The following is a 25990-nucleotide window of genomic DNA, read 5'->3' as shown; positions in this document are numbered from 1 at the left end:
ACTGTTATAAGTGGAGAACCACCTGAATAGTAAAATAAGCAAAAACATTGTAATGTATTTTAAAATATATTTTACTAAAATATATAAATGCAATAGAAAAAAATATATCAATAAATAATGTTTGTATACCTTGAATATGTCCATATGGGTATGCATAATGTTTCTCTTTAAACAGCTGAATGCAACAAAATTTCATTTTAATGTATGCTGATTATTGTACATTTAAAGTGACAATAAAGTTTCTATTCTATTTTATTCTACTCTACCCTACTCTATTCTATTCTACTATTCTATTCTATTCTGTTTTATTCTACTTCTATTCTAGTCTATATTATTTCTAATCTTATTCTATTCTCTATTCCATTCTATTGAATTATATTTTATTTCTATTCTATTGTCTATTCTATTCTAATCTTATTCTATTCTTTTTTATTCTCTTATTCTATTCTATTATTTTATTCTATTCTCTATTCTTTATTGTATTCTCTATACTATTCTATTCTAATTCTATTCTATTCTTTATTCTATTCTATATTCTATTCTAATCATATTCTATTCTTTTCTATTCTTTATTCTATTCCAATTCTAACCTCATTCTATCCCCTTATTCTAAAATCCATCAGAGTTGCAGGGACACTCATGACGTCACCCTCTCTCGGCCTCGCTCCCCGCCGCCTCCCGCCGAACTACGCCTCCCAGCATGCCTCAGCGCCAGCCGCCCTAGCGGAGCCTGCCGGGAGCTGTAGTTCCCCGCCGCCTGACAGGGCCGCCCCTCTCTCCTCTCCCAGCCCTTGCGCTTAGCCATGCCGACCGCCGGGGCCTCTGAGCCGCCCTCGAGCCTCCCTCTACCCCGCCGCCTCCTCCTCCGGGGACCCCCGGCGGCCCGGACGCCCTTCGGCCGTCGCCGTCTAAGGCCTCCCGGGAAGCCCCCCCACAAAACCCCCACCCGCCGCGCCACCCGGCCGGCCTCTCTGGGCGTCGTCCCTTGTTTCCCGCCGGGCCGCTTGGGTCGTTGCCCTCCGCTGACTTCCGGCGTTGCCGGGGAGCCGCCGGGAGCGGGGGATGCGGCCGGGTGGCGGCGGCGGCGGCTGCGGCTGGCGGGACGGGCGATGGCGCGGCGGCCCTGAGGGCCTCGAGGAGGAGGAGGAGGAGGAGAAGGGAGGAAGAGGAGGGAGAGGAGGAAGGCGGCGCTGAGGCGGCCGGGGCCGGGGCTGAGGCCACCGTCGCCGCCCAGGGCAGCCTGAGCCGGGGCCGTCCCGCCTGCCCCGGCCCTCGGCACGGAGCCAGAGCAGCAGCGGTTCGGCGGAGGGGAGAAGGAAGAGAAGGAGGAGAAGAGGAGGAGGAGGAGGAGGAGGCGGGGAAAAAATGAAGCTCCTGAAGCCGACCTGGGTCAACCACAACGGTGAGCGCGCCTCTGAGCGCGTGCAGAGGGCTGCGGGAGACGCCGCTGGAGCCCACCGGCTCGTGGGAGGAACGGGAGAATGAAGGGGACCTCTGAGCGAGGGCAGAGGGCTCAGGAGGTGTCAGTGGTTCCCATATTCAATTGGGGGGGGGGAGAGAAAGAGGGTGGAGAGTCCTCTGAGCGAGTGTTGGGGGGAGGGTCGTCGGCTGTATCCCCACGTGGGGAGTAGGAGAGGGGTCCTCTGAGTGAGTGCAGAGGGCTAATGGAGATGTCACTGAATCCCATATTCAATGGGGGGGTGAAAGGGGGGGTGTCCTCTGAGTGAGTGCAGAGTGTTGGGGGGAGGGTCCTCAACTTTATCCCCATGGGGGGGGGAATGAAGAGGGTGATCCTCTGAGCGAGTGCAGAGGGTTAGCCAAGACGCTTGTGGGATGTGGGAGGGAGGGAAGGAGAAAGGAGGGGGTTCCTCTGAGCAAGTGCAGAGGGCTAAGGAGATGTCAGTTGTTCCCATATTCATGAGGGTGGGGGAAGAAGAGGAGAAAATGGGGTGGCCCTCTGAACGAGTGTAGTGTTGGGGGAGGGTCCTTAGCTTTTTCCTCACATGGGGGGGAAGGAGGAAGGATCTCTGAGTGAGTGCAGAGGGCTAGGGGACATGCCAGTGGAACCCCAGACTCGTGGGAGGGAAGGAGAAGGGGGGTGTCCCTTGAGTGAGTGCAGACTATTGGGGAGGGTCTTTAGCTTCATCCCGGGGGGGGGGAATAAGGAAGGGGTCCTCTAAGCGAGTCCAGAGTTCTAGGAAGGTGTCAATGGTTCCCATATTCATGGGTGGGCAGAAGGGGGAGGGCTTTGAGCAAGTGTAGAGGCTTATGGTGGGGAAGGGTCTTCCACGCTTGTGTTCCCTCACCTGCCTGGGGGGAGGAGGTGGAGCTGGTCCTTTGACAACGTGCAGCGTGTTGGGGGGCATGTCCTCAGCTCATGGGAGTAGGTGGGAAGGAGGGTGTCTCTGAGTGAGTGCAGAAAGGTGGGAGGGGTGCACTGCACTGTTGCCCCCCCCATTACCTCTGTGGGGAGAAGAAGGGGGTCCTTTGAGCACCGTGCAGAGAGTTAAAGGGTTGTCCTTAGTCCTAGGTCAGTGAGGCGGGGCAGGGAAAGAAAAGGGTCCTCTGAGCTCATGCAAAAGATTGGAGAAGTGTTCTCAGCCCTATACCCACAGGTGTGTATGTGTGTGGGGGCTCTGGTTAAATGCAGAGAGGCTGTGGGAGGTGTCCATTGTGCTGCTGCTCTCACACCCACTGGAAGGGCTAGGAGAGGGTTCTCTGAGTACGTGCAGAGGGCCCGGTGGAGAGGGAGAAGCTTTGTTTGGGTTGCCTCCAAATATACACACCCCAAAACACCACCAGGGAGCAGGAGGAGGAAGGGGGGGATGACAAGGGCTCTACAAACATGTGCAGAGGACTTCAAGGAGTGGGAAGCTGGTTGGGTGGAGTGGATCTTCAGCTGGATTGCCTCCCACCCCCACAAATAGGGAGGAGGAGCAGGAGGAGTAGACTAGGTCCTTGAGCAAGTCAAAAGGCGAGGAATCCTTGGAGGGGCTCCTCCCCCTAGGAAACCAACCGAGTGGGGGCTTTCTGTTCATGCTCAGAGGCTACCAGCCTCCCTTCCCCTCTCCTTGCCTATGTCCTTGAAATCTCAGGGAAAGCTCAGCGCCATCTTCCCCTTCCTTTGGGGAATACTCATTCGCTCCTTTTTGAGTTACTATCGCACATAAACACCACCTCACCACCACTTCCGTTTACAGTGCATTCTCTCCCTTGGGAAAAAATGCAGTGCTCGACTTACAACAGTTCACTTAGCAACTGCGCAAAGTTACAACGGTGCTGAAACCGTTTTTCACACTTAACGACCGTTGCAGCCTCCCTTCCCTCTTAGGAAGACAAATGTCAGCATCTCTAACTTGGAAACATTTCACAATGGGTCTGGCTGGATTTTTGGAAAGCAGGAGTTGCCTTTTGCGACTTCTAGCTGAGATTCTCTTTAGTTGTGCATTGTTGTTGTTAGTTGCGAAGTCGTGTCCAACCGATCGCGACCCCATGGACAACGTTCCTCCAGGCCTTCCTGTCCTTTACCATCCTCTGGAGTCCTTTGAAGCTCATGCTGACTGCTTTGGTGACTCCATCCAGCCACCTCCTTCTCTGCCGTCCCCTTCTTCTTTTGCCCTCCATCGTTCCCAGCATGAGGCTCTTCTCCAGGGAGCCCTTCCTTCTCATTAGGTGGCCAAAGTCTTTTGAGTTTCCTCTTCAGGATCTGGCCTTCTAAAGAGCAGTCAGGGTTGTGCATTATTGAACTTTTATTTAGCCTCTCAGACAACTAACCTGTGCGTTAATGATTCCTTGGCTGGGAGATTTATAAAGATACCAACAAGGGGCCTGATAATGGAAGATCACATATTAACCTTCTAAAGAATACAGTGAGCAGCCTATCCAAAGCGTATTGCTGATCCTTTAATCCTTATTGTCAAAAAGGATCTGGAAGCATCGTTTCCCCCCCCCCCCTTCCAGAGGTGAAAAAAAGAGCTTCAAATATCCATATCATATCCAGAGTGTCCTGCTAGATTTCCTAGGAAGGGGTGTTTGATGTTCCTTCCATCCACAGGGTTGGTGGATAGGGCCCCCTCAAAGTAGCCCCATTGCAGAGTTTCATCGGGGCCCAATGCGTTTTCTTTTAGAAAGTCAGCTAAAATAGTGTTGATCAATAAGACCTCAAGAGTGCAAAGCTCGCCATAAAAGAAGTCGACCCCAGAGGGGGTGTGATACGTGTAGGTTTTAAAGTGTATTATTAATTACTTGTACTTTTCTCTTTTGATGAAGCATTTCCCCCACCCCTTTTTTCCACACACCCCTGCCATACGTTAGTGGCAACCTGCCAAGGCAGCGGCTAGCTGCTGGGAAACTTTTCCATTTTGCCCGCTGAGATTTTAGAAATAGCTCTTCTAAACTTAATGCCACCCCCTTGCTTGTTTATAACTTTTAGTCTTTTGAACTTGAAACAAGAGGATTTCAGCTTTTCTGATAAGCCAACTTGCTGGCTGGGGAATTCTCCGACTTGAAGTCTCCCCTGTCTTAAATTGGCCGACTTTGTGGGACACGGACACACACACAGACACACACACCGGGTCTGTGGCGTCTTTGGTCATTGATCCATTTGGAATACACGACTTTAAATTCAACTTGAAAGCTTTGAAGTTTTATTTTAGATAGTTACTGGCTGACTTATCCAGTGGTGGGATTCAAAATTTTTTTACTACCCGTTCTCTGGGCATGGCTTGGTGGGCATGGAAGGGGAAGGATACTGTAAATCTCCCATTCCCTCCCCACTCCAGGGGACGGATGCTGCAAAATCTCCATTCCCTCCCGACTCTAGGGGAAGGATACTGCAAAATCCCCATTCCCTCCCCACCCCAGAGGTAGGATACTGCATAATCTCCATTCCTTCTCCACTCCAGGGGGAAGGATACTGTAAAATCCCCATTCCCTCCCCACTCCAGAGGAAGGATACTGCAAAATCTCCATTCCTTCTCCACTCCAGGGGAAGGATATTGTAAAATCTACATTCCCTCCCCACTCCAGGGGAAAGGATACTGTAAAATCTCCATTCCTTCTCCACTCCAGGGGAAGGATACTGTAAAATCTACATTCCCTCCCCACTCCAGGGGAAGGATACTGCAAAATCTCCATTCCCTCCCCACTCCAGGGGACGGATACTGCAAAATCTCCATTCCCTCCCCACTCCAGGGGACGGATACTGCAAAATCCCCATTCCCTCTCCACTCCAGAGGAAGGATACTGCAAAATCTCCATTCCTTCTCCACTCCAGGAGAAGGATACTGTAAAATCCACATTCCCTCCCCACTCCAGGGGAAGGATACTGTAAAATCTACATTCCCTCCCCATTCCAGGGGGAAGGATACTGTAAAATCCCCATTCCCTCCCCACTCCAGAGGAAGGATACTGCAAAATCTCCATTCCTTCTCCACTCCAGGGGAAGGATACTGTAAAATCTACATTCCCTCCCCACTCCAGGGGGAAGGATACTGTAAAATCTCCATTCCTTCTCCACTCCAGGGGAAGGATACTGTAAAATCTCCATCCCTTCTCCACTCCAGGGGACGGATACTGCAAAATCCCCATTCCCTCTCCACTCCAGAGGAAGGATACTGCAAAATCTCCATTCCCTCCCCACTCCAGGGGAAGGATACTGTAAAATCCCTATTCCCTCCCCACTCAGCTAGGACTCACTCAACTAGTCAGAGAATAGATGGGGGGCAGAGCCAGTCAGGGTGATATCTACCGGTTCTCCAAATTACTCAAAATTTCTGCTATTGGTTCTCCAGAACTTGTCAGAACCTGCTAAATATCATCTCTGGACTTATCACTTGGTTCGTGATAAACTATCCCTCCCTCTCTCCCTCCTTCCCTCCCTCTCTTTCTCTCTCTATCCACAGTGTGGTGCATTACAAGCCAAGGATATTTTGCTCAAATAATTTCTCTCTTTTTTTTCCAGCCAAGCCGATATTTTCAGTTGACATTCATCCAGATGGGACCAAGTTTGCAACCGGAGGGCAAGGTAGGGCTGCCGAAAGAACTTAACAGATTTTTCAGAGTGTAAGACGCACCCCCCCCCCCAAAAAGAGGGTGAAGATTTGGGTGCGTCTTATACACCAAATGTAGCCCAGCCCACCCACCGGCCCCCACCAATTTGCCTCCTTGCATTTAGGGCAGTGCAGGGGTTGGCAACCTTAAACGTACAAAGAGCCACAAAAGTCCTATCCGGGAACCACCATTCAATTCTGGAGCCGACTGGAAGTCCACATCCCCCACCATAGAGTCTCCTTCTAGTGTGGCATCCTTTTTCCTCTCCCTGTCCTAACCAAAAGCCCTCTCAATTGTGGAGCTGACTGGAAAACCCACCCCTTGCCACAGAGTCTCCTCCTGGCACCCTGTGCTTCTCCCCCACCCTCCCACCCCTCTTTACCGGAAGCTCCTCTCAAAATTGTGGCGGCGACAGGGAGCCGCAGCAGAGGGATGAAAGAACCACATGTGGCTCCAGAGCCAATCTCTGATATAGGGGGGGGGGGGTGGACTTTGGTCTCACAGCATGCTGCTTGCGTGGCGAACAGAAGGGATTGAGATTCTTAGGAGAAAATATCAGAAGCAAATATCCTTGCCGGCCCCGAGGTTATAATTAATGTGGCATTAGTGGGATTAATTTAAAATGTGCAATTTAATAGGCTTCAATGATCAGTAACTTCCCCTCCACTATAGTGAAAGTGATGCCAGCTACAGAATTCTTTTTTGAAAGTGAAATGAAAGTGATGCTAGCTACAGAATTCTTTAAAAAAAAAAACCACTGAATTAAGTGCCACATGTGTTTCCTGAAATCTTATCATTAAAAATATTTGTTGCTGGAATCCAGTGGCTCCAGTGGCTCAGTGGCTAGGACGCTGAGTTTGTTGATCAGAAAGATCGGCATTTTGGCGGTTCGAATCCCTAGTGCCATGCAATGGTGTAAGCTCCTATGATTAGTCCCAGCTTCTGCCAACCAGCAGTTCGAAAGCACGTAAAAATGCAAGTAGAAAAATAGGAACCACATTTGGTGGGAAGGGAACAGCGTTCCGTGCACTTTCGGCATATAGTCATGCCGGTCACATGATCACGGAGATGTCTTTGGACAGCGCTGGCTCTTCGGCTTTGAAACAGAGATGAGCACCACCCCCTAGAGTCAGGAACGACCAGCACATATATGCGAGGGGAACCTTTACCTTTATTACCATTACAGAAGTTACATTTTCTGTAGAATGCAGGTTGCAGCTACCGTGTTTTCATAGTTTGGCAACTTTTAGCTAAACTTAAAAAAATGTGCAGCAATAAACTGGATTTGAAATGTTATGTTTTCTTGATTGTGTATTTTGGATAAAGCCCTATTGCTGCAGCAGGTTCCTTGGTGGAACTGGCCTGTCTTAATTTTAAGGTGTGTGGATTTCAGCCAGACCGTCTGGGGAATTCTGGGAATTGAAGTCCACACTGCTTAAAAGCTGCTGAGGTGGAGAACCCCCGCTGTATAAGCAGACGCTTCTAGTGCTCTTATTATTTGCTAAATTAAGGAGGAGGTGATAAATTAAGGAGGAGGTGACACTCTGCTCCCCAGAAAACTCTAAGGACAGTTAGCAAAGATAAAAAACCTGCCTTTTTCTTCTTTGTAAATAACTGCAGTGAAAAGTTTCTTCTTCCTTGTGCCCTTAGGACAAGATTCCGGGAAAGTTGTAATATGGAACATGGCTCCAGTCCTCAAGGAGGAGGATGAAAAGAACGAGAATGTACCCAAAATGCTTTGTCAGATGGACAATCATTTAGGTATGGTAGAATAGATCTTAATTTGGGGGCTGACTAATGGGCCAGCATACTTTGAGAGACAGTTTGGGCTAGTGGTTAAGTCACCAGACCATAGAAAGCAAGAGACCATGAGTTCTAGTCCTGCCTTAGGCATGAAAGCCCGCTGGGTGACTTTTGGGCCACTAGGAAATGGTGAATTCTAGTCCCGAGTTAGGTACAAAAGCTGACTGGGTGTCTTTGGGCCAATCACCAGGAGATAGTGAGTTCTATTCCCCTCTTAAGCATGAGAGCCAGCTGGGTGACTTTGGACCAATCACTAGGAGACTGGAAATTCTAGTTCCACCTTAGGCATGAAAGCCAGCTGGGTGACTTTGGGCCAATCACTAGGAGATTGGAAATTCTAGTCTGACCTTAAGCATGAAAGCCAGCTGGGTGACTTTGGGCCAATCACCAGGAGACTGGAAGTTCTAGTTCAACTTAAGCATGAAAGCCAGCTGGGTAAATTTGGGCCAGTCATTCACTCTCCGTCCAACCTACCTCACAGGAGTGTTGTGCTGGGGAAAATAGGATGAGGAGGAGGAGGGTGTGTCGGGTAGATTCATTGCCTTGTGAAAATAATAAGGCAGGTTACCTCATCCAGTACCAAAAAGCTCATCTTACATGTTGGAAGATGAAAAAACACCACTTGTGCTTTGAAAATATCACCGGGTGGTAACTCTTCCATTAAATACAAGCTCCAGCCTTAGTATACGAATGTGTTCTCGGGCTGTTTCTTTTTTTCCAAGTGTTATCCTTGTCTTCCCATTTTTGTTCCAGCCTGTGTGAATTGTGTGAGATGGTCAAACAATGGCATATATCTTGCCTCCGGAGGAGATGATAAGCTGATCATGATCTGGAAGAGAGCAGCGTAAGTTTATTTTCGTTCCCTCCCCTCCCCCCCCTTTAAATTTAATTCTTGGCATCTTCCTTGGGCTGTTTTTGGGGAAAAAAGATCCTTATCTTATGTTCAAGGTTGGGTAAACATCTGTAACCATAAATTCTGTCCTGTAAGCGACCATGTGTGGTTTTTACCTTAATTTAATATTTTTATCTTGCTTACTGTTCACACATTTTGCATCCCTGAATATGCTGATCCTCTATTAAGTCTGGGTTTGTGGATGCTGGACGTTTTGTCAGTGTTGTAGGTCAATGAAAGGGGCACGGCAGCTCAGGGGCTAAGACGCTGAGCTTGTCGATCCGAAAGGTCGACAGTTCGGCGGTTCGAATCACTAGCGCCGCATAACGGAGGGAGCTCCCGTGACTTGTCCCAGCTTCTGCCAACCCAGCAGTTTGAAAGCACGTAAAAAAATGCAAGTAGAAAAATAGGGACCATCTTTGGTGGGAAGGTAACAGCGTTCCTTGCGTCTTTGGCATTTAGTCATGCTGGCCACATGACCACGGAGACGTCTTCAGACAGCTTTGGTACTGAAAAAAATGTGACTTAGGACCCGTTTTCACAATTATGACTGCAGCGGCTATTGCTATTACCTGTCCTTCCCTCCCTCCCTCCCTCCCTCCTTCCTTCCTTCATTCCCTCCTTCCTTCTTTCCTTTCCTCCTTCCTTCCATCATTCATTTCCTCCCTTTTTCCTTCCTTCCTTCCATCCATCATTCCTTTCCTCCCTTCTTCCTTCCTTCCTCCCTCCCTCCTCTGACCATATTTCCTAATTGCATCATAAAATCTCTGCAAAAAAAAAGTCAGAGCACTAAGGACCCCACAGTCCGTATTTCCATCCATCAATCCTCCTCCCTCCCTCCCTCCCTCCCTCCCTCCCTTCCCTCCCTCCCTCCCCTGATTATGTTTCCTAATTGTGTCATAAAATGTCTGCAAAAAAACAAAAAAAAAACAAGGTCAGAAAGCACTAAGGACCCCACAGTCTGTCTGTCCTTCCTTTCGCCCTCCCTCCCTCCCTCCCTCCCTTCCTTTCTCAGAGAACACCAAAGTCTTCTCATTTCAACTCCGAATATTCCCCTTTATTGACACCTCCCCTCTTTCTTCCCCAGGTACATTGGGCCCAGCACCGTCTTTGGTTCCAGTAGTAAGCTTGCAAACGTAGAGCAGTGGAGGTGTGTCTCGATCCTGAGAAGCCACACAGGCGGTAAGAGGGCTTTGAAAATCAAAAATGGTTGGTCCTCTTGCATGGTCTGCTTCCTAAAAATAAGATTACCCCTTCTGACCAGCTAAAGCTGATGACGTTTGGGTCAGTGGTGAAATTCAGTTTTTTTTCCCTACCGGTTCTGTTGGTGTGGCATGGTGGGGGTGGCAGGGGAAGGATACTGCAAAATCCCCATTCCCTTCCCACTCCAGAGGAAGGATACTGTAAAATCCCCATTCCCTCCCCACTCCAGGGGGAAGGGTACTACAAAATCTCCATTCCTTCCTCACTCCAGGGGGAAGGATACTGCAAAATCCCCATTCCCTCTTCACTCCAGAGGAAAGGATACTGCAAAATCCCCATTCCCTCCCCACTCCAGGGGGAAGGATACTGCAAAATCCACATTCCCTCCCTACTCCAGGGGGAAGGATACTGCAAAATCCACATTCCCTCTTCACTCCAGGGGAAAGGATACTGCAAAATCCACATTCCCTCCCCACTCCAGGGGGAAGGATACTGCAAAATCCCCATTCCCTCTTCACTCTGGGAACAGCCAGAGGTGATATTTGCCGGTTCTCCAAACTACTCAAAATTTCTGCTACCGGTTCGCCAGAACCTGTCAGAACATGCTGGATTTCACCCCTGGTTTGGATGCCATACTTTTTTTTTTTTTTTTGCATCACATTATTCCAGTCTAGTTCAAGGTAGTCCTCCGCTTCCCAGAGTTCCTTTAGTGGGCATTCAAAGTTACAGCGGCACTGAAAAATGTGGCTTACAATCATTTTTCACACTTAACAACCTTTGCAGCCTTCCCATGGTCCCCATGATCAAAATGGAGACGCTGTGCCAACTGATGGTCACAGCTTCTCGGTGTCACCCAATCCCCTTTTGCAACCTTCTAGCCAGCAAAGTCAGTAAGGAAAGCCAGATTCACTTAACGACTGTGTGACTAACTTAACGACCGTAGAGATTCACTGGACAACTAAACACATCAATTGGTATGGGCCTGGAATTCATAATATCCCTGTGTTTTTAACGCTTCCGCGTAGACGTCATGGATGTGGCATGGTCCCCTCACGACGCTTGGCTAGCCTCCTGCAGCGTGGACAACACGGTCGTGATCTGGAATGCTCTCAAATTCCCCGGTAAGCATACTTGGAAACCGCTGTTGGGCTTTCTGCTTGTGGTGGTGGGGAAAAATGAACTGTTGATTTTGGGGTTTGCTGATTAGATAGGTTTATAGATAGAGAAGAGCCACGGTGGCGCAGTGGAAGAGTGCAGTATTGCAGGCTACTGTGATTGACTGCCAGGCTGGCTGCAATTCGGCAGTTCGAATCTCACCAGGCTCAAGGTGGACTCAGCCTTCCGTCCTTCTGAGGTCGGTAAAACGAGGACCCCCGATTGTTTGGGGCCAGAGGCTGACTCTGTAAACCGCTTAGAGAGGGCTGGGAAGTGGTATATAAGTCTAAGGGCTAATGCTATTGCTATTCTACAGTAGTTTCCAAAACGAAGAATATGTTCACAAGACCTTGTACAACGGAGGTAGTCCTCGACTTACAACAGTTCATTTAGTGATGGTTCAAAGTTACAACGTCACTGAAAAAAATGTGACTTAGGACCGGTCTTTACATTTATGACCGTAGAGGCTATTGCTATTGTCCATCTTTCCTTCCTTCCTTCCTTCCTTCCTTCCTTCCTTCCTTCCTTCCTTCCTTCCTTCCTTCCTTCCTGTTTGATCCTGGCTGACTCAAGGTTGACTCAGCCTTCCAACCTTCCGATATGGGTAAAATGAGGACCCAGATTGTTGGGGGCAAGAGGCTGGCTCTGTAAACTGCTTAGAGAGGGCTGGAAAGCACTGTGAAGAGGTATGTAAGTCTAAGTGCTATTTGGTGTTACAGAAACGGCTACTTTATACAATGGCATAAAAGTAAAAAAGTTGAGGTTTCTTGTTATTGTCCTATTTTCCTGTATCAAAAGGACTTGGAAGTCAATGCTTTTTTTTCTTTTTCCCCTCTACCTACACTTTTCTCTCTTCTCCCTTTCCTCCCCTACTTTACCTTCATTTTCCTTTGCATTTTTGTATTTTATGCTTTGCTAAAATTAAAAATTGAATCCCAAAATTCCCTAGGAAGTGGCCAGCACTGACCGAATTGTCCTGCCCATGTGTGTGAAGAGCCCCATCTCCTGTTTTTCTGTCATCCAAAGCATTTCCACAAACCAGCCTTTCAACCCTCTTTTTATTTCCCCCCTTTCCGCAGAAATCCTTGCCACTCTAAAAGGTCACTCCGGCCTTGTTAAGGGCCTCACCTGGGACCCTGTTGGGAAATATATTGCCTCTCAAGCGGATGATCGAAGTTTGAAGGTCTGGCGCACCATGGATTGGCAGCTAGAAACCAGCATTACCAAACCTTTCGATGAAGTACGTATTGCGATAACGATGAGCTGAACATTTTCATGCATCGTTCCATCTTTCTGCAGTCAGGCTTCCAAGTCAAAACACCCAGCTCAGGGGTGGGATTCAGTCGGTTCGCATTGGTTTGGGCAAACCGGATGTTAATTTGGCAGCCAGGTTCGCCAAACCGGTTGTTGCAAGGACCAGCTGCTCCCATCTACCCCTCCCCTCCCAGGAGTCTCCACGCAGTCATTATTCCAGGTAAGTGCAGTTTCCACACGGAGGCTCTGAGAGGGCGAAAAACAGGCCTCCCAGAAGTCCGAAAACGGGCCTGTTTTTGGCCTCCGGAGCGCAGGGGAGGCCGTTTTTGCCCCCCTGGAGGCTCAGGAAAAGCCTCTGGAGCCCGGAGAGGGTGAAAACACCCGCCACCCCCAGTGGTGCAGGAGGCTGGGTACGCCACACCCACCATGGCCACGCCCACCCAGCAACCAAGCAGAGAACCGGTTGCTAACATTTTTCAATCCCACCCCTGACCCAGCTGCCCGAAACCCTTTAAAGCAGCTGCATCTTTTTCTTGGAATCTCATAGTGGAAAGACCCAGCTGCTTGAAAAAGTTGCAGAGAGCAGTTATGTTCAGACTCCGCAGCACCTTTTTGGGGTGGGAGGGGGGAGGGAAATCAGATACCAAGTGCTGCTGTAGGGGCGGACCAGGCTGAACCCGAGGGAGGGCTCAAACGCGTCATCAGTCTCGAGTCCCTTCGCACCCACAGGAGATCTAAGTTTAGCCCACTTTGAATTCGTTGACTTATCTACCCCCAGTTTGCTTTGACCATTAGTAGTTCAGATTTTTGTAGGGAGCATTAACATGAAATAAACCCCTACCCATCTGAGCTGCCTGGACTCTTGGGTTTCCTGTGTTTGACAGCTGCACAGACCTGTTCCATAATACAGATTGTTCTGCCCCAGGCAATGAGGTTCTGCTCAGGCAGCCAGTTAACTCCACGTTTAGGAATCTCTTTCAGACCACGTTTATTATCAGTCATCCTTAATAGCAAAACTTACAGTTCAGTGTTAAGATTCTTCTGACTTACCATGATCTGTCCCATCACGTAGTGTAAAAAGATGATGATTTTATCCCCATGCTGAGTGGAGATGTAGAATGCTACTATTCCGGATCACAAAGGCAATTAAATTGCCCGGCTCTTAACTTTGCATGTGGGTAAGATGCCCCGGTGGCCAATCAGAAACAGAGATGTGATCACATGTCATGGAACTACATTTCCCATAAGGTAGTCTCTGATTGCACTTCCCATGAGGTAGTTTCTTAAAGGAGACAGTTCTTAATTCCTACACTAGCTATATACTGCTGGGGCAGCACCAGGGGTGGGTTTCAACCGGTTCGTGGCGGTCCCCGCGATCCGGTTGGTTGCCAAACCCGGAAGTAAGTAACTTCTGGGAACGGCGAAGGGCCCCCCCCCCTGCGCCCATGCGCCCGCGCGCGCCCGCGCCCACTCCTTACCCGGTTTTGCCGAATTCTGCGCTTCCACGCATGCGCAGGACGCATACAGCGCCTGCGCGATCCTCCAGGAGCAGCTGGAGCATCGCACAGACGCTAGTACGCACGCGCGCGCTGCACGCATGCGCGAGGACGCCGCCGGCCTCGTTCCAACCGAACCGGTTGGAACGGGGCGAGAAACCCACCCCTGGGCAGCACACAGATAATCTTCGACTTAACAACAGTTTGCTTAGTAACCATCCAAAGTTTGAACAGTACTGAAAAAAGTGACTTATGACCACTTGGCATATAGCTCTCTGCCTCTGACACAGAGCCCTCATCAGAGCCTTCCCCAGACTCCAGGACTGGCCCATGTTCCTCCCCCATCTCCTCACTCTCCGAATCTACTGCCAGCTCTGCTGGCGGGCCATAACAACACCCGCCAGAGGTGTTTGGGTGATAGCGTCCCATAGCTATGGAAAATCCGAATAGCCCTGCTTTTTTTCTTTCATCCTTCTCTGCCTGTGAACTTTTACCAAAGACCTGACCTTGTTTTGTGCACGATGCCCTCCTTCTCTTTCAGTGTGGAGGCACCACGCATGTGTTGCGCATCAGCTGGTCCCCTGACGGGCATTACCTGGTCTCGGCTCATGCGATGAATAATTCTGGGCCCACCGCCCAGATCATTGAGAGGGACGGGTGGAAGACCAACATGGATTTTGTCGGCCACCGCAAAGCAGTGACAGTAGTGGTGAGTTATCTCTCATCCGGAAGGTAGATTTCCCCAAAGTGTTAACTGCTCCCAAGAAAATGAGAATAAGTCAGACTTTGAAAGAAATCTTGCTAGGGGGCATTCATAATTAGGGAAGCCACCTTACAGGGTAGGTGGGCCTCATGACAATTTAATTGATGTCATTTGCACTTTTATAACTGTCTGGTTTGGCTCCGCAACCAAACAAGACAGACACAGACTTCAAGGGATGATTAGAATGGCATAAAAAAACAATGGCTACCAATCTGCCTTCCATTGAGGACCTGCACACTGTATGAGTCAAAAAGAGGCCTGTGAAAATATCTACAGAGCCCCTCGCATCCTGGACAATTGTTTCAACTCCTACCCTCAAAATGACACTATAGGTCAATGCATACCAGAACAACTAGACACAAAGACAGTTTTTTCTCAAATGCCATCACTCTGCTTAACAACTAATTCCCACAACACTGTCAAATTATCTACTAAGACTGTATTACTATTCTTCTTCTCATTCTTCCTATCTCCTCCCACTTATGACTATAGCTATGTTGCTGGATTCTTTACGATTTATATTGTTTATTTAGTTTCCTAGTATGATTTAATTGCTTATTTAGTATCCTATGACTATCACTAAGTGTTGTTGTATCTTACGATTCTTCATGAATGTATTTTTATGTACACTGAAGAGTTGATGCACCAAAGACAAATTCCTTGTGTGTTCCATCACACTTGGCCAATAAAAAAATTCTATCCTAAATAAAATTTTGATATGGGTAGATTGAAGGAGAGTCAAAATACTGAGAATATCAGAGTATCATATTAAGACAAATAAGTCTGGAGTCAAAACAGCATTCCTTTTTTTTTCTATTTTTTCTATTTTCTTATTTCTATTTTCTAAATATTTTTTCTATATAAAAGATATTTATATTATCTTAAAATAATTTTTAAAAAACCCCCACAACATTCCCCTTAAGAAAGCACAGATAGTCCTCAGCTTACGACCCCAATGAAGCCCAAATTCACGTCGTTAAGTGATACATTTCCCTCCCAATTTTAGGACTTTTTTGGCCACGTTAAGTGAATCCCTGCAGCTGTTAAATGAGTAACATGGTCGCAAAGCGAATGTGGTTTCCCCATTGACCTTTGCTTGTCAGAAGGTCGTAAAAGGGGATCCCATGACCCCAGGATGCTGCATCCGTCATAAATGTGAGTCACATGACCATAGGGATGTTTTAATACAATATAATAGCAGAGACCTTGCAGGTCTTCTAGTCCAACCCCCTGCCTAGGCAGGAAACCCTATACCGTTTTAGACAAATGGCTCTCCAACATCTTCTTAAAGACTTCCAGTGTTGGGGCATTCACAACCTCTGGAGGCAACTTCTGTTCCACTGATTCATTGTTCTCACTGTCAGGAAATTTCTCCTCAGTTCTAAGTTGCTTCTTTCCTTGATTAGTTTCCACCCATTGCTTCTTGTTCTACCCTCAGGTGCCTTGGACAATAGTTTGACTCCCTCTTCTTTGTGGCAACCCCTGAGATATTGGAAGACTGCTATCATGTCTCCCCTAGTCCTTCTTTTCATCAAACTAGCTATGCCCAGTTCCTGCAACCGTTCTTCATATGTTTTAGCCTCCAGTCCCCTAATCATCTTTGTTGCTTTTCTCTGCATTCTTTCTAGAATCTCCACATCTTTTTTTTACATCATGGCAACCAAAACTGAATGCAGTAGACTTTGTTGGTCATAAGTGAGAGGACCGGTGTTAAGTCCCTTTTTTTGTCAACGCTGTTGTAATTTCAAACAGCCGCTTAAAAACAGGTTGTAAGTCGAGGACTACCCGCCAAGTATCAGTTGGTTCTTTTTCTTAAAAGTATCTTTAAAAAAAAAACTTGTTTTTTCCTTCCAGAAATTCAATCCAAAAATCTTTAAAAAGAAGCAAAAGAATGGCAGCTCCACCAAACCAAGCTGCCCTTATTGCTGTTGTGCGGTTGGGAGTAAAGACCGATCACTTTCTGTCTGGGTAAGTGACAAGTTGGGTCAGATTTAAGGTGTAGCTGGTCTTTTGTGTGTCCGTCTTTTTGCACCCATTTCCCTCGGGAGAAATCAAAATCTTTTGGCCCTCCTCCTTGGGATGATGTTTGAAGTGAAAGGTGTCCAACCGTGGCAACTTTAAGGCTTGCTTGTGGCCTGCCAGTGGCCAGCAGAACTGGCAGCAGATTCGGACAGTGAGGAGGTTGGGGAGGAAGATGGGCCAGTCCTGGAGTCTGGGGAAGGCTCTGATGAGGGCTCTGTGTCGGAGGCAGAGAGGGGGCCAGGGCCATCTGACAGTTATCAGCTGCCTTCGGAGTCAGACATCAGTGAGGCAGAAGAACAGCTGGAGCCTGTTCCCAGTGTGCGCATGCACAGAGTTGCCAGACGAAGGGAACAACTAAAGAACGGGTTGACTTGGGAGTAAGGCCACAGGTGGATGATGAATGGCCCCTCCCAGAGGAAATAAAAGAGGAGAGAAAGGGGGAGTGGAGTTTGCAGGAGACCATTCATTCGCTTAATTGGTTCGTGACTCTCTGAGACTCCTTGCTAAGTTCTGCAGATATTGGCCTGGCAGCTCTCCAAGCCAGATAAGATCTGTGTGTGCGCAGAGCTATCAGGAGAATGGAACAGTTAAGGAACAAGGGTCGACTTGTAAGTAAGGCCACAGGTGGAGTGAAGGCCATAGGTGCCTCACTGATGTTCCTTAAATTTTTGCCTTTGTCCTAGCAGCTCTGTGCATGCGCATATCGGGAACAGGCTCCAGCTGTTCTTCTGCCTCACTGACGCTTGTCTCCGAAGGCAGCTGATAACTGGCATAGAGTTCTGGCCCCCTCTCTGCCTCCAACACAGAGCCCTCCTCAGAGCCTTCCCCAGACTCCAGGACTTGCCCATGTTCCTCCCCAACCTGCTCACTCTCCGAATCTGCTGCCAGCTCCGCTGGTGCGTCACAACACTTCCCGAATAACAGCAATTCCTGGCAGCCCTTCATTTTGCCATTGGGAACTGCTTGAAATTGCGTTTATATGGCTGGTCCTCAAGTTACGACTGTAATGCCCATCATGTTTGTAAGTTGTAACCATGATAAAAAGGGGTCGGATAAGTGGCCGACCTGATTTTATGAAATATCTTGTGACAATCCCTTCGGTGGCTGAAATGCGAACTCTGCCCAGTGTGTAAGTGAACCCATTGTTTGCTCCAACAGCGTTTTGCCAATTGTGTTGGTTTTTGGCCAAACCATCCTAAACCACAATCTTGGGAGAATGGTGAACGCAGCTAAAGGACTATCTGTAACATGATTTGAAGGCTGCAGGTTCCCACCAATTTTCTTAAATTTTCCACTGTTGGAAAATTCTTATAGCAAAGATGAATGTAGGCTAAATTAGGGGTGTCATTAAATCTTAGAAGGCTAGAGTCCTTTTTTTAAAAAAAGTTTTTTTATTTTTGTTCTCATGCAAATATTCACAAATATACATTCTCATAAATATTGTTGTTATGTGTTAATCCTTTATTTATAATTCCATTCTTTCGCTAAAGATTTAATAATATAATCGAAATTGCTTTCCTGCCATCCCGTACATCCATCTTATTTTACAACCCTACTTCTTCTCCCCTCTCCTTTTCTTCTCCCCTCCCTTCTTTTCTACTTTATTCTTCCTTCCTCTCCTTTCTCTTTTCTTCTTCCTCTCCCCTACTTCTCCCTTCTTTCTCTCCTTCTTACCCTCTCTCCTACTCTTACTGCCCCTCCCTTTCTTCCTCTCCTTTACCCTTTCTTCTTTCCCCCTCCTTTCTTCTCCTCTGTCCCTTCCCTTCTCCCATTGTTGTGTTTACATATTCTCCTCTTCAACCTGATGTATTTTTGGTATGGTGTTTGAGCAAACTCGGTATTTATACAACAGTCTTAAATTCCTAGGATGTGACACTCCCATTGTGATACTCACATACTCATAATTTTCTTTTTAGCTGACGTGCCTGAAAAGGCCCTTGGTCGTCATACATGAGCTGTTTGACAAGTCCATCATGGATATCTCATGGTAAGGTTGCTTGCCCTCCAGAAGTTGTGGGTGCTCCAGCACCCAAGGTTTTAAGAAGATCCTGGACAGCCATTTGTCTGAAATGGCACAGGGTCTCCTGCTTGAGCAGAGGGTTGGACCAGATGACCTCCAAGGTCCCTTCCGACTCTGTTATTCTGTTACAACCTTCCCCTTTGCAGGCGAAGAATTCAATTAGCTACTTTACTCCTCCTGCCTGTTTCACAGAAATCCATGCATGATTCTGAGAGCACATTTTTAGGATGAAAATTAATCACGACCTGCCACCTTTAAGTGGTCAAACCCAGAAAGTGGTCGATGGGCTTCATTTATTTATTGTAGGACAAACATTCTTTAAGGGACGCGGTGCTCAGTGGCTAAGACACTGAGCTTGTTGATCAGAAAGGTTGGCAGTTCAGTGGTTCGAATCTCTAGCACCGCGTAACGGAGTGAACTCCCGTTCCTTGTTCCAGCTTCTGCCAACCTAGCAGTTCAAAAGTAGGTAAAAAATGCAAGTAGACAAATAGGAACCACCTTTGGTGGGAAGGTAACAGCTTTCTGTGCACCGTCGGCATTGAGTCATGCCAGCCACATGACCACGGAGACGTCTTCAGATGGCGCTGGCTTTTCGGCTTTGAAGATGAGCACTGCCCCCTAGAGTCGGGAACAACTAGCATTATATGTGCAAGGGGAACCTTTCCCTTTACCTTAAACATTCTTTAATTACAATTGCATGATCCTTGGGAGGGTGAGGGGGGGCTCTCTGAATTTGGGTCGTTTCCTTGGAAGACATTTCATCACCCAACTAGGTAACTTCATCAGTGCTAGAATTGCAATTCCACACCAAAAGGGCTTTCCCGGAGGAAGCCCGCATCCTCTGAAAAGCAGAAGTGATTCCAAAGTTACCTTTTTTAGGGGGTGGGGGGGATGCTTCCAAATGCTTCTTGGATGAGAAAGCAAAACGTCTAGTTGCCTTTTAAAAAAAATAAATACATAAATAAATAAAAACCGCTATTGAAACAACCATGTCCTGGATATGTGAGAATCTCCATAGATTTATTTTTTTTTCTCTTCGTTTCTCCTCCTTCAGGACGTTGAATGGCCTTGGCATTTTAGTGTGCTCCATGGACGGATCTGTGGCATTTCTGGATTTTTCCCAAGATGAGCTCGGAGACCCGCTGAGCGAGGAAGAGAAGGTTGGCTGTGATTGGTGCAGAGTTTCAAATATTCTCAGACTGCTTATACCAGGGGTGTCAAACATGGAGGGACACACCCCAGGGTTGTGTTTGACCTCGGGGTGGGTGAGGTGGAGCGTGGCCAGGGATGTGTGTCCACCTTGATGCAGTTCGTGTCGGGGCACCTGTGGTAGCCCAAACGCTCTACCAGGCTCCCAAGCTCCGTTTTTGGCTGCAACAGCCTCCTGCAACCAGCGAAAATGGAGCTTGGGAAGCCCCCATGCGACCTTCCTGATCCTCGTTTTTGCTGGCAGAGGGCTGCAGGAGCCCGTTGCGTTCAAAACCAGAGCCTGGGAAGGACGTGCATGTCCCTCCCGAACTCTGTTTTCTCTGGCAGAGGCACTGTGGGCTGGTCCTTTGCTATTTCCAGGTGTTTTGACCGAGGCTTCCCAAGAGCCTGAAGCAAACTCCTGGTCCCGACAAAAAAACCCTTTTATTAATTTGTTTTGAATTCTGCTCATTCATATCCAGCAAAGTCTTTCAAGGAGGATTTATAGTCACAGACCTTATCTGGCTTGGAGAGCTGCCAGGTCGAGATCTGCAAAACCTGGCAAGGAGTCTCCAAGAGTCACAAACTGATTAAGCGAACTAATGGTCTCCTGCAAACTCCTCTCCCCTTTCGCTCCTCTTTTATTTCCTCTGGGAGGGGCCATTCATCATCCACCTGTAGCCTTACTCCCAAGTCAACCCCTGTTCAATGTTCCCTCTAATTTTTTTTCAGTGTGAGCAGAAAAGTATAGTGTTTGAGCGGCACATTTTCATGCCTGAGCACCTGAATTTTTCACCAGATGTCACCTAAGACAACAACAAAATCAGTATTATTTGAAACTCAAAGTTATGTTTATTCAAGGTACCCGCTTAATTAAAAGTGTTATATAATATCAGTATCACTTAACAACGCTCCTGCTTAGCAACCAAAATGTTGGCTCAGAAAGTCTGGCATTTGAAGCACGCAAGTCTTAAAGCTGTTGTTACAAGATCCTTGCACCCCTAACCCTTTGGGGAAAAAAATCCCAGGGGTCTTCAAACCTGACAGCTTTAAGATTTGTGGACTTCAACTCCCAGAATTCCTCCTCCAGTCATGTTGACGTCATCTGCGTGGATCTGTCCATCTTCAGTTTTTTTCACCTGGGGCAGGGCTGCAATTGAAGATGCCAACGAGCCCCTGTCGCCACTAGAATAACTGCTGCCGCCGCCGCCACCTCCTCCAACAGCACCACCACATTTGCTGCCCAGCGCTGCAGCTGAGGTGAAGCCGCCAAAGCTCCCTCTGGCGCCCCCGCCCATGGCAGCGGCGGCGGTGCCTCCCCCTCCGCTCGGAGCACCTCAGCTGGGCTCTGGGTATCCCTGCCGCCGCCTCCACCTCCGCCGCCTTCCTACTAGCTCCCGTGGCCTCATGGCTCCTCAAAAGCAGAGGAGGAAGGGGGAGAAATAACGCGGGGGCCAGCTCAGGTGCTCCGTGTGGAGGGGGAGACACCGCCGCCGCTGCCATGGGTGGGGGTGCCAGCGGGAGCTTTGGCGGCTTCACCTCAGCTGCAGCGCTGGGCAGCAAATGTGGTGGTGCTGTTGGAGGAGGAGGAGGCGGCAGCAGATATTCTGGTGGCGGCGGGGGCTTTGGAGATTCATTTCAGGCACAGCGCCGGGCTAGGATTGGCCGCCCACAAAGGACTTCCCCGGGCTTCCTTTGCTGAACACAGGGTGACTGATGCTAGTTTGAGCGGCCGCGGCTGGCGCAAACTACCGTCAGTCGCTCCGTGCTCATCAAATCAAGTCTGGGGAGGTCCTTTGCGGGCGGCCAGTTCTAGCCGCCTGCAAAGGACTTCCCCACATTTGCTTTGACAGAAATCACTGCGTGGCAGTTAGAAAATGCTGCGCGGGGTTTTCTTGTCATGTGTGCAGCCGCGCACCTTAGAGGGAACAGTGCCCCTGTTCTTTAGGATTTACAGTCACAGACATTATCTGGCTTGGAGAGCTGCCAGGCCAATATCTGCAGAACTTAGCAAGAAGTCTCAGAGAGTCACGAACCAATTAAGCAAATGAATGGTCTCCTGCAAACTCCACCCCCCTTTCTCTTCTCTTTTATTTCCTCTGGGAGGGGCCATTCATCGTCCACCTGTAGCCTCACTCCCAAGTCGACCCCTGTTTTTTAGCTGTTCCCTTCGTCTGGCAACTCTGCGCATGCACACACTGGGAACAGGCTCCAGCTGTTCTTCTGCCTCACTGATAGCCGACTCCGAAGGCAGCTGATAACTGGCATACGGCCCTGGCCCCCTCTCTGCCTCCGACACAGAGCCCTCATCAGAGCCTTCCCCAGGGTTCAGGACTGGCCCAGGTTCCTCTCCATCCTCCGCACTGTCTGAATCTGTTGCCAGCTCCACTGGTCGCTGGTGGGCCGCAACACCAAGGTAGCCTCGCAGGCCAGATCTAAGCAACCTGCAGGCTGGATCCATCCCCCGGGTCTTGAGTTTGATGCCCCTGGCTTAGATGGGGCAGTGGTCTGACCTTATGTTCCAATGCTCTTGCCTTTCAGAGCAACATCCATCAGTCGACCTACGGTAAAAGTTTAGCTATCATGACGGAGGCGCATCTCTCCACGGCCATTATCGAGAACCCGGAGATGCTCAAGTACCAGCAAAGGCAACAGCAAGTAGAGAAGAAGAACGAGGCTCTCCGAGACGGAATGGGCTCAGGAGCAGCGATAACGGCGCCTAAGCTGGCCAGCATGGTGAATGGAGAAAGCTTAGAGGACATTAGAAAGGTAGCGATTTCCTCTTGGTCCTTCTTTTCTGGTGAACGGGTGATAAAATACAATATACATGTCATGGCAGGTAGCCATGGAAGGTCTGATGCCTCTTTGATAGAAGATAATCTTCCTCCCTCCCTCCTTTCCTCCCTCCCTCCCATCTCTTTCTCCTTCTTTCCTCCTTTCCTTCCTCTCTTTCCTTCCTACCTCTCTTTCTATCTCCCCTTCCTATCTCCCTTCCCCTCTGACCTGATAGGTATATGTAACTTCCTCCTTCCCTCCCTTCCTTCCTTCCTCTCCATTTCTCTCTGGTTTCTCTTCTCTATATATAGGTCGTCCTCCCTCCCATCTCCTTCTCCTTCTTTCCTTCCTTCCTTCCTTCCTTCCTTCCTTCCTTCCTTCCTTCCTCCCTCCCTGCCTCCCTCCCTTCTGTTCCCTTCCCTTCCTCTTCTTCCCTTTCTATCTCTCTTTCTATCCCCCCTTCCTATCTCCCTTCCTCTGTGTCATTATAGGTATATGTAACTTCTTCCCTCCCTTCCTGCCTCTCCCTTTCTCGGGTTTCTCTTCCCTCTTTATAGGTCATCCTTCCTTCCTTCCTCCCTCCCTCCCTCCCATCTTTCTCCTTATTTCCTTCCTCCCTTCCATTCCGTTCCCTTCCTTTTCTTTCCTTCCTATCTCTCTATCCCCCCTTCCTATCTCCCTTCCTCTCTGTCATTATAAGTATATGTAACATTCTCCCTCCCTCTCTCGCTCCCTCCCCCTTTCTCTCTGTCTTCTCTTTACTTCTTCTTTAAGTTCCAAATATCATGCAGAATTAAATCAGAGTCCAAGGCAGAGTTATCCTCAAAGTTCCAATTTAATAAAATAGACATGTTGGCATTGTACTGTGCAATCCCAATTCTGGAAGTTTCATTGGATTCCCACCCAGTTGAAAGTTCATGATCTTGTCCCCACACCCACAAATCCATCACATTCTTCCACGCTGGCATCTCCACCCAGCTGGTTCCGGCCAGGTGCCGAGGTGTGGAGACAAAAGATGACCTTGGCTTCTAGAAAAGAATGACAACAACACATTCCACATTTCTACTCCTTTCTATTCCCCCCTCCCAATTACTACACTAATGAAACAGCATAATGAAATGAGAGAGTGTGGCAGGCCAAAAATCCTAAAAGGGATATAACTGCAGGCCTGACACCTTCCTTCTTTCCTATTTTGTGTCTAGGGAACATAAGCTTGAGGCAGTCCAGAAACTTACTTTTGAGGACAGTGAAGCAAAACTGCTCTCATAAGTAAGTTTCTGGATTAACTGCCTTTGATCACGTCATTGGGAGTAAAAAAAAATCCCAGCAATGACAGCAGCTGAAAGGAAAATATGGGAGCTGTCATATCAATATAAAAATATTTTGATATATTTCTTCATCCCTCCCCTTCCCATGGCCGCCAACCGGAACGAGCCATACTGGGAGGATGGATCTTGGACAAAGTTTATCGCGACTACAAAAACCAAGACTCCTGATAATCCTATTTCTTCCCGGCAGAACCTGTTAAAGAAACAAGTGGAGACCAGAACAGCCGATGGCCGGCGAAGGATCACGCCACTCTGCATAGCTCAGCTGGATACAGGGTACTGTTTTCAAAATATTTCGGACTTTTGTTTTGTTTCGAAACGTCGTTCCAAAGGTAGCGGTGGATGAAATGTCTCCACTTGCAAAGCCCCCCACCCCTCAGCCCAAGGAAGAAGCAGGTCAGAACAAACCACTTTCAAGAGGACCTCCCCCCCCCCCATATCCAGCTAGGAACAAAAAGGACGAAGGAGATATATCCAAATATCATCTCTCCTTTTATATATATATATTTTGCAGATTTCAGCCCATAGAAATACCATATTTTTCAGAGTATAAGACTCACCAGAGTATAAGACGCACCAAGGTTTTGAAGAGGCAAATTAAAAAAAAAAGTTTTTGCACTCTGCAGCCTTCCCAAAAATGGCCCGTTTTTTGGCGAAAACGTCCTTTTTTAAAAAAAAGACATGAATAGCCTTTAGGAGGCTCGTAGAGTGCTCCTGTGGGGTGGGGAAGCCCAAAAACGTGCAAACAAATTGCATGCATAGCCTTTAGGAGGCTTATAGAGTGCTCCTGGGGCAGGCGGGGGGCAAAATTGAGCAAAAAAAGGCCTGTTTCTTGCTCATTTCTGCCCTCCCCAGACCCAGGAGCACTCTATAAGCCTCCTAAAGGCTCTGCACAGCCATTTTGGTGAAGGTGGCGGGATTTCGAGAGGCAAAAAATGCTGTATTAAGTGTATAAGACGCACCCGGATTTTCACCCTCTTTTTTGAGGGGAAAAGGGTGCGTCTTATATGCCGAAAAATATGGTAGTTTATGGTTTATGGGACCGGAGGCTCTGTTGCTAAGTGAGACTGTTATTAAGTGAATTAGCAGCCTTTTCCCACAGTCATTAAGACAGATTGCCGCAGTCACTAGACAAACCGTGCTTTTGTTTAAGTAAATCTGCCACTCTTGTTCACTGAACCATCCAGGTTCTTGATGCGGTTGTTAAGCGAATCCGGCTTTCCCCGCAGATTCTGCGTGTCGGAAGCCAGTTGCGGAGGTCCCCTGTGGCCATCACAACACCCCTGGGATGCCACAACTGTTAACAATGGCTATTGGTTTCCAAATAGTTCAATTTTGATTGTGTGACCTGAGGACACTGTGACCGTTGTTAGCGTGTTACAACGGGTCATAAGTCACTGTTTTCTGTCGTAACTTTGAACAGTCGCTAAAGAAAGGCTTGTAAGTTGTAGACCACGTTCCTGTTTAAATTCTATAGAATTTGTCCTGATCGGTCCGGTGGGAATAATGAGTGGCGCAGTGACCTAGCTCCCCTGCTCTCGCCTCACATTCAGGAGGCTGGGAGTTCGATCCTAGGTAGAGGCAGATATTTCTCTCTCTTGGCATGATGAGATGATACCTGCTGAACAAAACTCCCCCCTGGCGACATGAAGGGCATCCAGCCATTAAAAAAACACTCTGCTAGCTCCATTCAGTTGCCCAAGACTCCACCCCGCAAGAGATGACGGGGTCATTAAAAGGAGATGATGGTCCGGCGGGGATAATAATAATGCCCCGATTTCCCCTGACCGCCTTTCTTTTTCCCACAGGGATTTTTCGACCGCCCTCTTTAACAGCATCCCACTCTCGGGGTCTTTAGCTGGGTCCATGATGTCAGCTTCCCAGACCAATCAGCTCATAGCGTTAGATTACAACGCGGCCAACTCCCTGGGCACCGTTAAGCCTGCCTTAGAGCCCATGGCAGCGGCCGCTAAATCGGCGGAAGACGTAGCCAACAAGGATGGGTGAGCATCAAACGAAAGGCCTTCTCCTTACGAATTG

General features: G+C 48.3%; 1 protein-coding gene across 1 annotated transcript; it reads left to right on the top strand.

The window, feature by feature from the left end:
- Positions 1 to 796: 796 nt before the first annotated feature.
- LOC116516293 (protein HIRA) lies at positions 797 to 25990 on the top strand. The gene is made up of 14 exons (XM_032228706.1): positions 797 to 1402; positions 5963 to 6025; positions 7702 to 7812; positions 8608 to 8698; positions 9834 to 9928; positions 10975 to 11070; positions 12184 to 12344; positions 14396 to 14563; positions 16472 to 16585; positions 18556 to 18626; positions 19714 to 19819; positions 22389 to 22616; positions 24141 to 24226; positions 25759 to 25990. The coding sequence occupies exons 1-14, from the start codon at positions 1366 to 1368 to the stop codon at positions 25955 to 25957; spliced, it is 1626 nt and encodes a 541-aa protein (XP_032084597.1). The 5' UTR covers positions 797 to 1365; the 3' UTR covers positions 25958 to 25990.

Source organism: Thamnophis elegans, chromosome 13, assembly GCF_009769535.1.
Source record: "Thamnophis elegans isolate rThaEle1 chromosome 13, rThaEle1.pri, whole genome shotgun sequence".
Taxonomy (NCBI): Eukaryota; Metazoa; Chordata; class Lepidosauria; order Squamata; family Colubridae; genus Thamnophis; species Thamnophis elegans.
The sequence above is the reverse complement of the archived record's forward strand: the minus strand, read 5'-3'. Positions and strand labels throughout refer to the sequence as shown.

Bases quoted from the DNA above. Each gene is read 5' to 3' on its own strand.
- LOC116516293 (XM_032228706.1), top strand. From the start codon at position 1,366: ATGAAGCTCCTGAAGCCGACCTGGGTCAACCACAACG. The intron at 22,617-24,140 runs GTAGCGATTTCC...TCTTCCCGGCAG, and splicing joins GCTTAGAGGACATTAGAAAG to AACCTGTTAAAGAAACAAGT. The intron at 24,227-25,758 runs GTACTGTTTTCA...TTTTTCCCACAG, and splicing joins ATAGCTCAGCTGGATACAGG to GGATTTTTCGACCGCCCTCT.